Genomic DNA, 12,854 nt, shown 5'->3' on the forward strand with positions numbered 1-12,854 from the left:
AAACGGCGTCGCATCGCCTTTCCCAAATGCGCTTGGAAATGCGATGCGCCATTGTCGCATTCATGTAAACGGGGCTTGATATAGTTTGCAAGGCTTTGTAGCCGTTGGGTGTTACAACTGTATTTAAGCCCATGTACACACTGACAAACATGTTTGTGAAGTCAAGAGTCTGCACTTTGCCAGACGAACAAAGCAGTGTCATCTACAAGGTGGACTGCTTGGACTGCGATGCCAGCTACATTAGCGAGACTGGTTGGTGATGTGGTACTTGTCTCGAGGAACACATGAAAGACGTCACAAAGGCAATGCAAAACACATGTGCAAAGATGGAACTGGTCGATCATTACTTGACGAAAGGACACATGCTTGATTTTGACGATATGAAAATGTTGGCATGGGAGCAGTGATGGGGCCTGAGAAAGTATGCGGAATCATGGTTCAGGTGTAGGGATCAGTCGGCCTGCAATTCTAAACATCGGCCCGTGTTGGACGTTTACGGATGCAGTACAGACCACTTAACTGCTTATAGTGCAGGACCGGATATAACACAACCTTTTCTGACTCCTGTGTATCCTCCTATAACACCCCGTTCATGTGCATATCGCTGATAGTGCAGCAATGCGAGACGAAATAATCGTTATAATGTGGCAGCGAGCACTCTTCTTGACAAGATGCACTGGCTCAGGGGAGAGCGGCGAGGGCAGTGCATGGGAGGAAGAGAAGACGCAGGCCAAATGAACAAGGAACATAGGGGGGTGGGTGGAGAAGGCACATGGCGGCATTGCTCCTTGATCAATGTGCTTACGGTGGAAAAAATCAATGGTACAGCTTTATGCTGTGTGTACAAGATCTGCGGGCATGTAGGGCTTCCCTAAGTGACGGAGAAACCTTTGCTCCAGCCACTTGTCAGCAGTAGACGCTCTGCACCGAACGTGTGTGCACTTTTGCTCTTTTGCGCGTGTGTGGTAAGTAAATACAGTCGTGGACTGACTTCTTTTGAACACGGACGAGGGTTGCAAAAGTTTTGCAATGGTCGAGACAGCGGGTGCATTTTGCCTTTGCCCGTGACTATGTGTGCTGTCGCGAAGTGCAGTATCGCAGGTGCGGCCTTGACTCCACGACACTGTCGGTTTAAGCTGTGTTCTGCGAATTCAGTTTTGAATACGTGAGCTTCCGCAGTTACTGCCATCTACAAACTTGTTATACACATTTGCGGCACTTGATGACTGACTGCCCGGGAAACCAAACTCCGCATTAAGCGCGCTGTCGTTATTTCAGCGCATATGTGTGATCGCATGCCCAATCTCTCTGTAATCGTCTACGGGTATGAACATCTCAAGGACGAGCTTCTCGCGACGGCATGTTGCCTGGCCCAACACTTATAGATATTTCTTAGTTTCGCAACTCCTCCTCCCGAGCCGGACACAACCTCTGCCTAGAGACTTTGAGGGCGCTGCTCTGCTGACATGTGCACACTGGCTGTGGTTGTTTGTGCTGCATGTTGTGCTGGTACTCAATTTCATTGTCTCAATGGGTGTGCCTCATCACTGTCCATGTGCGTGTGGCCAGCCGTCAAGGCCTTTTGCATCTGGTCCTAGTTCTGTGCTCACAGAGACACAAGTACTGTTAAGAATGGCCAGCTGCAGTGTAAGTTTGCCAGCCATTTACGCCAGTGGTGGCAACCTCATCTTGGAATTCCGCCACCAACCTCTAGCCACGGCGTGACTAAGTCGACTTTGTGTCATGAACAATATGCGCATTCTCCTCTATCCGTCGCTTCAGCTAATATGCGTTCGACGAAGCAGGCTTTGTGCTGAAACCGCCACCGTTACGCTCTAGCCTCGTCGCCGTTGTGACTGAAGGAGTTCGACGAAGCAAGCCTTGTACGCAACACGACAACGCCGACCTGATCTGCTACGGGTGGGGGAGTTGGCGCGGGAACGCCGACGAAGGCTCCTTCCCACGCACCGACCAAGACGCAAGACAACGCGCTACTCGGGTAGGCTTCGAGTTCTATGAAGCCCCTTTGACATCGGCTCCGGACCATCGCACCTGTGTGTATGCATGTGTGCATGTGTGTGTGTAACCCGTCCCGGAGAGATGCGGCCTGTTTAAAATGACTGAATGAACGTTCGCGTCACCTTGTATCGCGGGAGGACCGAGTCTTTAAAAACTGCTGTTGTGTAGATGCTCGACACACTTTTCTCAAGCAGTCATGTTAGGCTGATGTACTTTCTCAAACAGTCATGTTAGACTGATATAAATACCGTAAATAAACCCATATTCCTCGTTCTCGATGAGAAGCAGTCCTTCCCTTCATCAATGTCCTCAGCGTGGATAAGTTGGACGATGGCATGGGCTAGCTACCTTCGAATTCATGCCGGACTCCAATCTTGACAACAGATCATGAGCGATGGGATTGAGCCCCCAATCCTGACAGTACCTGCAATGTGCAGGTCACTAAGTGTTGATGTAGCACGTAAGCGTGAGTCTAGGCCCACTTTTTTTTGCCGGCTGAGGTAAACCTTACTCCTGGTACCACATTCCACGTCATGTTATAGAACTTCATGACAACATGTCCACATGTTTATGCCTGTTTCCACCAGCAGGCGCAGGAAAGCTCCTGCACTCAAATCTCCTTAGTTTGAACTGGCACCGTGGTCCAGTGACGGCTGCACAATCCTAATTCATAAGAAAGGGGATGCCAAAGAACCATCGAAAGACCATTTTCGATGGTTAATTTGAACATACCATGCTCCGACAATGCTCTCAGCAGTGTGCCAAGTTACGCGGTGGCACCTCTTACCAGCATTGCTCTGACCCTGCCATAGAGGAAAGGCTTAGGAGAAACCCCTCAACGCTGTGTGCGTGGAATAATAAAAAAAGTGGTGCAAATTGCACCCTCTCTCAAATGGCAAGGTCCCAGTTTCTGCGTTGCGCCGTAATGGCCTAGCCACAGTAGTGACAAAATAGGTGCCGCGAGAAAGATCAGTCCTGGGGTGATTTTTCGTGGCTTGCCACAGCGGCAAGCGAGCCGCGAGCGGAGGAGACCAATAAGAGTGGCCCCTACAGTGACGTACGTGTGAGAAGCTGGTATCATGCAGACCCGGCCGACCGCTCTATTCATACTCTCATCTAGTTCAGCCAGACCACTTGTTTCACACTATCATCTGCTGGCGTCAGCTCTTGCTCGTGTTTGTTTTGGTTAATCTCGTTTGCGCTTGGTGTTTTTTTCTTATTCTTTTTTTTTTTTTACAGTGACGCACCTAAACCGAGACGTCCCGATGGAAAGGTTGTTGGAGACAGTGTGCCACATCTAATTCTGTATGACAAGACAGACCCTGAATACAAGGATTGGGGAGGGCGACACCCAGTACCTCATTTTCCTTGTCTTTAGGTCTATTCGATTCAGCCAAGTTTCTCTGCACCTTCTGCATCTATTCACGGTGCACTGCACCTAGCCATTCGATTCCCCAAGGTGCAGCAGTGCATCCTGCACTCCCGTGCTCGATTGAACAGGGTACAAGGCATGGTGGCGCTGTGGTGCAGTGCACCTTTGAACCTTGCAGCGAGTGGGTGCAGTCTGGCATACCATAACTGGCACCCCCTGCACCTTTTTGTTTGTGGTGTCATGCACCTTTTTTGGAATCGAACAGACCTTTTCGAATGGGGCAACGCTGCAGCAAATGGCCCAGTCCTGGCCTTGGCAACTCGGCTGCTTCGATAGCAGTAGGTGGCAGAGGTATTTAGTGTCATCCAGCAAGCTAGCAGGAAAGCAAATCCGCTTCCCTCCCGCCTTTCCTTGCAACTACGCTCCCCTCGCCCTCCCTCTCAACTCCCTGATAACTCCTTAATCTTCGATGGTCTCCTTGTGTGCCCGCCTCGAGTGCATCCGCCTCCGTGCCGGTGCTGCCAGCCCCGCCAGCCCTACGCTGGCTTAGCCCGCTCTTTGACGTTTCGTTTTCTGCCGTTATTGGGAAGGAAGCGTTGGCCGGCGTGGGAAGTTTTATGGTACTCGCTCGCTGTGTGCTTGCACACCGCGGTATTTTACGATTCGCATCATTCGTGCATAATTCGTGCATGGTGCATGAATACTTCAAAAACAAGTCCTTCTTTAATTTGAACAAATTTTGGGGCCCCTTGGAGTTCAAATTATTGAGATTAGACTATACAAACATCACATGATTCTCCCCGCCGTCAGACCCATGTTACCTTAAAAGTGGTAAAGAGCCATTTCCTTCACAAAGAAAGATTTGGGGAAAATCATGCCGGGCTTTTTGATGCACAGTTTCATGAAGGTGACATAATCGTCACATGTCATAAGCAGCGAGGTTGTCGAAAATGAGCGGGTGCATTGGTATGCATAAAAAAGTGTGCAGTTCCATTTTGTTTCCAAACATTCCAGTCTGCTTTTGCTCCCATTGAAAAAGTTAGCCAAGATCAACTAGTAGAATCACGTTCCACCCTGTCCCTTAAAAATCTCCGCAAGAGCCCCCCTTTCAGCCATACACAGGGGGGAAAAAAGGCTCAAAATGAGTGCTGCACTTTAGCTTCTCATAAATTCGAGGTCGTCGAATTGGAGAGCTATTCCATTTTATAACATGCATGTACTTCTCATACGAATAAAATACCAAGACAATGACCATGCAATTAAAGCACAGCGGGAGCATGAAAACACTATAAACAGCCATTGGCTGCTTTGTGCTCGTGATGAGCACTTCATTTTAATAAAGGTGTCATATTTTTCGCTCTGAGTACTCCTTGTGCGAAAATAATAAAGGCGGGATGCTTTCTTTTTTTTTAAAGTGGACTTTGGAATACTGTTGAACCAAAAGCTATAGCTAATAAGCATGTAGCTGTCACAAGAAGGGTATCTATGGGATGGTTAAAAGATTTGAAGTACATATGGATCGCGTGGTTAACTTTTACAATATTTTATGACATGTGAGTGCACCAAGGAAATTTGGCACATGCGCCAGACTTAAAATTTCTACATTAAAAGGCAGATACGGCTAGCTTTATTTGAACAGGGCAACAGTTCAGCGTAAGTGGGCATTTCTCTTTAACTCAATGTCATGTTTTCAACAGAAAAAAGCTGCTTATAATTGTGCATGTAAGTTGGCAAAATGTTGCATTCATCGAGGACATTTGTAAACAGAAGTACATGAAAAGTATGCGAGCTTGGAGCGCTCAAACTAAATTCACTGAACCTGTTCTGCCCATGGATAGCGATGATGTAACACGTCTGGTGCGCAACTGATTATGTTGCAATTAATGATAGCTGTGTTCATGTGCAGAGCGTTGAAGATCTCTCCAGGAAATGGCTTTCATTTTACTTGAGTAGAAAGGCCAGCCATTCTGAGGCACTTTATCTCTGTTTATGCAACTTCTATACCACATTTTACTTGGAACGGAGGATGCTCACAGAATGCATCGCTTTTATGCATGCCTCCATGAGACGCAGCTAGGGCACCTAGCCTCCCATAGGTTCTTCGTATCTAAGAGGGTAAAAAGTTGTGGAACAAGACGGCTCTTTTAATCAGCGTGCTCCATCTAAATGCCGAGCGCTGCGACAAACAACCATAACCATTCCAGGCTATAGCAGACGACACTCACATTCTTGGCGCAAAGGTCATCTCGTCTCACCTCAACTCTCATCTCGCCTCATCTCATCTCGCCTCTTGGTGCAAAAGTCGCCTCATCTATGCTACCCATAGATGAGGTGAGGAGTTCGAAAACTAGAAAGTGTGTATAAACATTGGCCAGGCCAACATTACTAGACTAGCTTCAGTTTTCAAACTTGGCGCTGTTGCGCGGAACCGTCACCCGCCCGCGCCTTCGTGGCGCTGCAGTCGCACCCGGCTTCACTTCCTCACTAGCTGGCTACGCGGGCAGGCCGGACTAAGCATGTGGTGCAGTGTTGGTGTATTCTGTGGTTAGTTGTAGACGGCGAATTTCAGCAAGCATGTCATCCGCGAAACTAGCCTTTGCCGAGTTTGTTAAGAATATCAGCAGACGATGCCGACGTGCTGCATACCTGGCTGCATAGGCGGCTATAGGAATGATGTCAACAGTTCGGCGCGCCACATTTTCTCTGCTCCCAGCAATGCGAAGCTTTGCTCGGCGTGGAACAGAGCGATTCTTCGTGCCGACCGGGAACTCTGCGAAATCCACGGCACGTGCTCGTGCCACTGCTCCCGCGTTCGTCGTCGTCTTCCACAGATGACTGCGTTGCTGTTCATCATTTCAGCGTAGAATTTCAATTCTGTCGTCGTAATGGGGAGGCTGCGTTTACGGGGGTATGAGCCATTGCTTAAGGGAGTATGAAGGAAGGAAATCAACTTTATTCAAGGTCCTGTAGGCCACACGAGCTTTAGGCTCTCATGGAGTGGGCGTCTCCCACGACAGAACCTGGAGGTTGAGTTTCCTGGCAGCATCGTGGACCTGCTGGACGGCCCAGATTTGGGGAGCGAGTGCTTCGGTCGCTCGGCATTGCTTCTTCAAACTTGCGCTCGTCCGGTTCGGAGTTTATGTGAGCTTGCGATCACGGCCAGAGTAACTGGTAGATGTTAAGGGATGTGTTGCAAGTGGTGCAGTAAGACTTGTCGTAGAGCTCAGGCATGTGGTGTAGTCTGTTTTGCGTTGGGTATGTGACTGTCTGTAGCATTCTGAGTGTAACCGCTTGAGCTCAAGTGAGCGTGCGGTGTGGCGTGCTATACTCTCTACGTTGTAGGGTATTAGTGTTTAGTGATTTCATTGTATGTAGTTGGGGCGTCCTTGTTCTCCGAGTGGTCGGGTGAATCCGCATGGTCTGTAAGTGCGCGCGCAGCCTTGTGTGCTGCCTCGTTAAGGTTGGGGACGTCACCGATCTTTGGTCCTAAGTGTGCCGGGAACCAGTGTATGACGTGGTTATTAATCTCTTTCTTTGTGACAATTCTGAGAGCCTTTGCGCAGACCGTGCCCGTTTGGAAAGCTCTGATAGCGGCTATGGAGTTGCTGTTGATGTGAGAAAGATTGTCGGTGAGCGCAACAGCGATCGCAACCTGTTCGCCTGTTCAGGCTTCCTTGCAATTACCGTAGCTGCATGTCTTGTGGATCCGCGGCCGTCCACAACCGCCACTGCGAAAGCTTCGTTTCCCACGTATGCCGCCGCGTCCACAAAAGCTGAGCGTTTGCGGTTCGCCAAGGCTTGGTTAAGGAGGAATTGTCCTCTCGCTTGTCGTCTGCCTCTGTTGTTTTCAGGGTGTTAGTTTCTGGGTATAGGTCGGACCGTGATCTTGGCGCAGATGTCCCGTGGGAGGACCATGAGCCACTCATTGTCTTAAGTAACGGACAGATTTAATTTTGAAGAAATTTAATTTCGAAGAATCACAAGCGGCAAATGGTGGGCGAAGGCTGCTAACCACGCCACCGAGCAAGCTTGAGAGATCGAACGCAAGCGACAACGGTGGACTGCGGGCATACCGTCAGTGACGTCGTTCTCTTCGTCACAGCCGATTGTGTGTGTAACCTCATAAATGAGAAATACTTTAATGAACCCTCGGGAGTAACCCAGTGATAAACACAGGGCCACACGTTTCAGCTTCTCTGGTTAACCATATTCTCGGAGTGAAACAGCCGACGATATTTTTTTTGTGTGTGTGGCTTGTGTGTTTGAAGACTGACCTCATCTTTCTTTTTGTAGCGCTTCTTTGGCGTGGTGAGAAGCTTCGGTGGGGATGAAGATCATCCTACAATCACGCACTTTGGCCAGATCTTCAGGCTCCTGAGCTAAACTGCGCGAAACGCTAAGACAAGAAGAAACACACGACATTTAGAAACGCAGCTTCTGCGCTTCGCTGTATGCGTTTCTTCCTTTCGTGCAGTTTGCCCTTTCATTATGAACCAACTGGCCCGATAAATCTTAGTGCTGTAGGTGGATACTGCTTTCTCATGGTGTCAGCAATTCGGACAGGGGAAAACGCCAGTGAGCGTGAAACATGCGCAAACTGCCCGTCCGCATGAGCTCAAGGCCGCGGCGAGGCGTCTGCAGTGGAGCTAGATGGAACGGCGCTGCCATCTGGCAGGTGTCACAGAAGTAGCGACAGCGGCTGTAAGCGCGCGGAGAGTTTTACAACTGAAGCTAGTCTAGTAACGTTGGGCCAGGCCGTGGGCCTGCCACCGCCACTGGCTGGGCCTAACCAGTGTGCCTTTTTGGAAGTTCATCATTATTGCGGTCTGGTGCCGAGTCAATGAAATGTGTTGCGGTGGCTGTACAGCACTTGGAAAGAGGAGGAACCAGCTCAACAACGAAAATAAGGGCACGGGCAACACTCTAATGGCGACAGTCTGTGGTCGTCAGGTTTCTACATCGCACATTGCACGTTGGTCCGAGGAATCGAACAAATTTTCATCGCTGTTCTACCTTGGTTCTGTGGAATTGGTGGCAGTGCCGTGGGAAAGTCGAAATAATCAAGCAAATCTGAAAAATGTGTTAAAAACTTGGGTTTGTCATTCTCTCTCTCTCTTTTTATTTCGCCTGCTTTAAGCGAAAGCCGTGGGTCCTCAAATGCTAACCTTTTATCATATGTAAATTTCATGACTAAGCTATAATTGCGGTGATGCAACGATCACGTTGGCATCACAACCAGGAGCAAATACCAAGCGGCTCAAGCTATCAGACATGTTAGTTCACTCGGTAGACATGAAATGCGCTACGATGACTGCATGACGAGATTAATGGATGGAAACATCCCGGTCATATGCGTCAATTCTACGTGTTTTGTACATCTGCAGCCTTTGAAAAATCTTTTTTCGGTTGTAGTGGAGTACCAATTATGTGTGGATAATTGTGGCTCCAGTGACTTGCATTATAAGCGGTCTACACTGTAGATAGATAGATTTCTTAGATGAATAGGATGTATTCGTGTACTGATGTATTCGTGGACCATTCGTGTACTGACGATACCACACACACAGGTGGCAAAATGTCTTATGTTCTGATTTTTCAAAATTGTTGAGTAAAGCCAGTGCAAAGACATTAAAACGTAAAACTGGAGAATGTAGCAGGAATCAAATGGGCCGACCAAACTTGGTGAGAAGTATGGTTTGTTATATCGGGAGGTACCGTATTTACACGATTGTAAGTCGACCACTTTTTTTTAAATTTGAAAGTCTGAAGTTGGGAGGTCAACTTACAGTCGAAACCAAAACGTGGCCCTGCCAAAAAAGCTGCACCAACGGGAGCTACAACGTAGTTACAATTTTATGTTTGCTCTATGGCCCTACCCGTATCTTTTCGCTTTCCTGCGTGTTTGTTCGCCTTTGGAAGGGTTTTTCAACATTTTTGAGAGTTTTATAGTGCACAGATATGTAAGGGGTGGGGTGTCGATAGTTGATGGAAGCGCTGCTGTTCCCATTTGCAGTGGCACCCTCAGAACGGCGACGCTTGCGGGGAGTATCGGTAGTTCATGGAAGAGCAGACACCGCTCGCAGGTTTCTCTGTCTCTGTTGAAAGGCATTGGCTTGACGCGTTCCACTTGACTGCTGGCTACGTGCTACTTCTATGCTTCCCCAGTTGTCACGAGTGCTCCAGGCCCAGTGGCGACTGCAGCGAAGCGAAATTTTCACCTGTGACGGCAAGTGAGAAATTTCCCACATGCCGAAGTCTGGACGCTTTCCGGAGCTGTAGGCTAAGCTTGTGGCGTACGTCGCTGAAATGCGTGATCGGTCCCTGCCAGTGAAGCGCGACATGGTCATAAAACAAGCCCGGACCTTCGCCTTAATTTCAAGGCCCTGCTCTGCCGTGAGTACGAGTGGCTCGCGGCAGAAGACAGCGAAATTACGGCGACTGGACCTGTTAAAAAAGCCTCCCTGACGGCTGCGTGTGGTTGGGTGCATTCGGCGTGAGCTGCTGTTCCACAAGATGTCCTAGTGCGGTCGTTTGCCAAACGTGAAATTTCGCTGGACCACGAAGCGCTGTGGGACCGCAGCAACGATGATGATGGTAGCACTAGTGAAGACGAGTAGTCCAGTGACCATGTCAGCTACTAATAAATTTTCATTATCGAATGCGCCCTCGGGTATGCTCTCTCTCTCTCTTTTTTTTTTTCCTGTCACGCGATATGGGGGGGTCAACTTAAATTCGAGTCGACTTGCATCGTGTAAATACGGTAGATTATGTGTGAATCTATTGTACTGATTATGAGCTGCGCTGTAAATTGCTTCATGTTTCAAATGCTGTTTTTTAAACACTTATGTAGTTGAAAAAAGTGTTGTTTGCAATTGCAAGAGCTTGTGTGTCTGACTTGTGTCATTAAGTCTGAGTTACATTGGCTCAATTTGCGCAGGCTTACTACTATAACGCCCGCACTAGGGAGTCTGCCTGGAATAAACCAGAGGGACCTGGTATCAAAGTGCTAAGTCAAGAGCAGATTGAGAGCATGGCAGCTGCTGCAGGAGTTGCCCCTGGTGGAGCTCTCGTTACTAATGCTGGGCCAGGTAAGGGTTTTTTTTATTCCTTCCTTTGGCTACATTGTTCTTTCTCTAACATTAGTAATACCATATTTCTGCATACCAAAGTTTAAGAACAAAGTCGGGGTGTGGGTTATACAGTCAACCTCAGATACTGTGAACACCTTCATTGCACGAAATTTGTTGGCTATATCAGAAGTTCGTTATAATTGGACTTACTGTTGAAACAGCCGATGATGAATTCATCAAAATGCAGTAATAATACTGTCAAACCTTGATATAGAAAAGTCATAATTGCAGCGAAAAAATTGGTTAAATTGCAAATTTTTTGAATTCCGGTCTAGAATATTACTATATTTTAAATTTTTCAGTGAATGTAACAAAACTGGGTAATCTGGTTGTTTCTCATGATGATTTCAAAAATGAAATTATACTTCCTGTAGCTTAATTATTTTTGGAGATGCAGTCGCCGACCGATAAATTCGACATTGATGATCCGTACATGCTAGCTATTTAATCTTTTTTTTTCTTTTGATGTTTCTTATTTTTGTCTATTTGATTTGATGTTTGATGATCTATCTGATGTTATTTTTTATCTTCATTAACGATCTACCTGATAACATTTCGTCTAAAATTTGTCTTTTTGCAGATCACTGCATAATATATCACAATATTACTGATGACACTAATATTTCCTCTCTTCAGGACGATTTAAACACACTGCATAACTGGACTATAACATGGCACATGTAACTTAATGTCAAGAAATGTAAATTGATGCGAATATCCTGTACTTATGAAGCTTGTCCTGCCTATTTACCTGCCGTGGTTGCTCAATGGCTATGGTGTTGGGCTGCTGAGCACGAGGTCGTGGGATCGAATCCCGGCCACGGTGGCCGCATTTTGAGGGGGGCAAAATGCAAAAACACCGGTGGTACTTAGATTTAGGTACACGTTAAAGAACCCCCAGGTGGTCGAAATTTCCGGAGTCCTCCACTACGGCGTGCCTCATAATCAGAAAGTGGTTTTGGCACGTAAAACCCCATAATTTTAATTTTGTCCTCCCTGTTTACTTCATAACATTCCTTTAGAGAGTGTAAGAAACTGCAAATGTCACAGCGTCCATATAACCTATAACTTATCCTGGAAGTACCATATCGACTTTATAACAAGCAAAGCTAATCGCACACTTGGATACCTTCGCAGAAACTTCTCCCTCGCACCATTATCATGCCAACAATTGTTATACACTACATATGTTCGTCAACAGTTGGAATATGTATCATCAGTATGGGACCCACATCATGCTATCTCAATTAACTGTCTTGAAAGCGTCCAGAATCGCTCTGTTTGGTTTATACCACCCTATTTACTCACATAATGATTGCACCGCCAAAAAAAATTTGTGCAAAAAAAAAAATTGACTCAAATTCAGGGGTGCGATGATTACGCGGGTTAAATTTCCCCTAAAAAGAAAAAACAAATTTTTCATCTGGCATTTGCTACGGGATGACAACAGGTCAACATATAGGCGGCTGTCGCTGTATGTAGTGTGGGACACAAAAAAAAAATGACGGCCGGCGGAGCAAGCCGAACGCGCTGAACGCGATTTGTTTTCTTCTCGTGAGTACATTAAGTGCATTCAAACAGTTTCTTACGTATAAGTAATGAATAATGTTGGCGAGTTTGCGGCAATAACATAACCATGTCCACGTCGAGGGGACAGAAACAGATGGGTGCGCTTAGCTGCCAGTGACATAAGAACACATGGCGGGCATGCTGCGGAAACTGCGGCATTTGTCTTCACTACTATCCTAATATGGCACGTTTATGCTGAGGGTGGGCGAATATCTTAGCTGTGTTACAAATGTCGACATATGAATAGGGTAGACTGCTAATGTATCAGTGTAAACGTGGCTACTATCGTAGCCGCTCGCGATTTGTTTCGTGCCAACGAGTGCAGACGAGAAGAATCGAAAGGCGCCTTTTTTGTTGTTGTTGTTGTTGACCGCAACCATTATAAAGCCTACACATAATAAAGCCAAGTTTGGTTGCAGCTTTTTTTTTAGTCATGGAAGTGCGGAAAGTGATGAAAGTAATGAAATGAGGCATCTACTTAAGAATGTTTGGTGCGTGCAGACCGCTTGGTTTGTCTTCAAGAGTCGTTCGCATAGCATTCGACGGATGGTAAGCGCGATCATTATTAGCTAGACTTGGCACACGACATATCGCTGCGGCAAGTTCGGGGTGCGATCATTACATGGGAAATAAAAAAAGATCGAATTTTGACGACAAGATTTAGGGGTGCGATCATTACGCGAGTGCGATCATTATGCTAGTAAATACGGTAATTACCATCGTAAGGCAGGCACAACACACATGAAGACTGCACTGAACCTACC

The 12,854-nt window shown here is 47.1% G+C and overlaps 1 protein-coding gene across 2 annotated transcripts in view; it reads left to right on the forward strand.

The window, feature by feature from the left end:
- LOC139054394 (transcription elongation regulator 1) overlaps positions 1 to 12,854 on the forward strand; it is a 317,005-nt gene that overhangs the window by 93,087 nt on the left and 211,064 nt on the right. For both annotated transcript variants that reach the window (XM_070531327.1, XM_070531328.1), the window contains exon 4: positions 10,329 to 10,479. In XM_070531327.1, the coding sequence (XP_070387428.1) occupies positions 10,329 to 10,479 (151 nt within the window). The remainder of the gene's footprint in view (positions 1 to 10,328; positions 10,480 to 12,854) is intronic.

The sequence above is a fragment of the Dermacentor albipictus genome, chromosome 1 (genome assembly GCF_038994185.2).
Source record: "Dermacentor albipictus isolate Rhodes 1998 colony chromosome 1, USDA_Dalb.pri_finalv2, whole genome shotgun sequence".
In the NCBI taxonomy this organism is placed as follows: Eukaryota; Metazoa; Arthropoda; class Arachnida; order Ixodida; family Ixodidae; genus Dermacentor; species Dermacentor albipictus.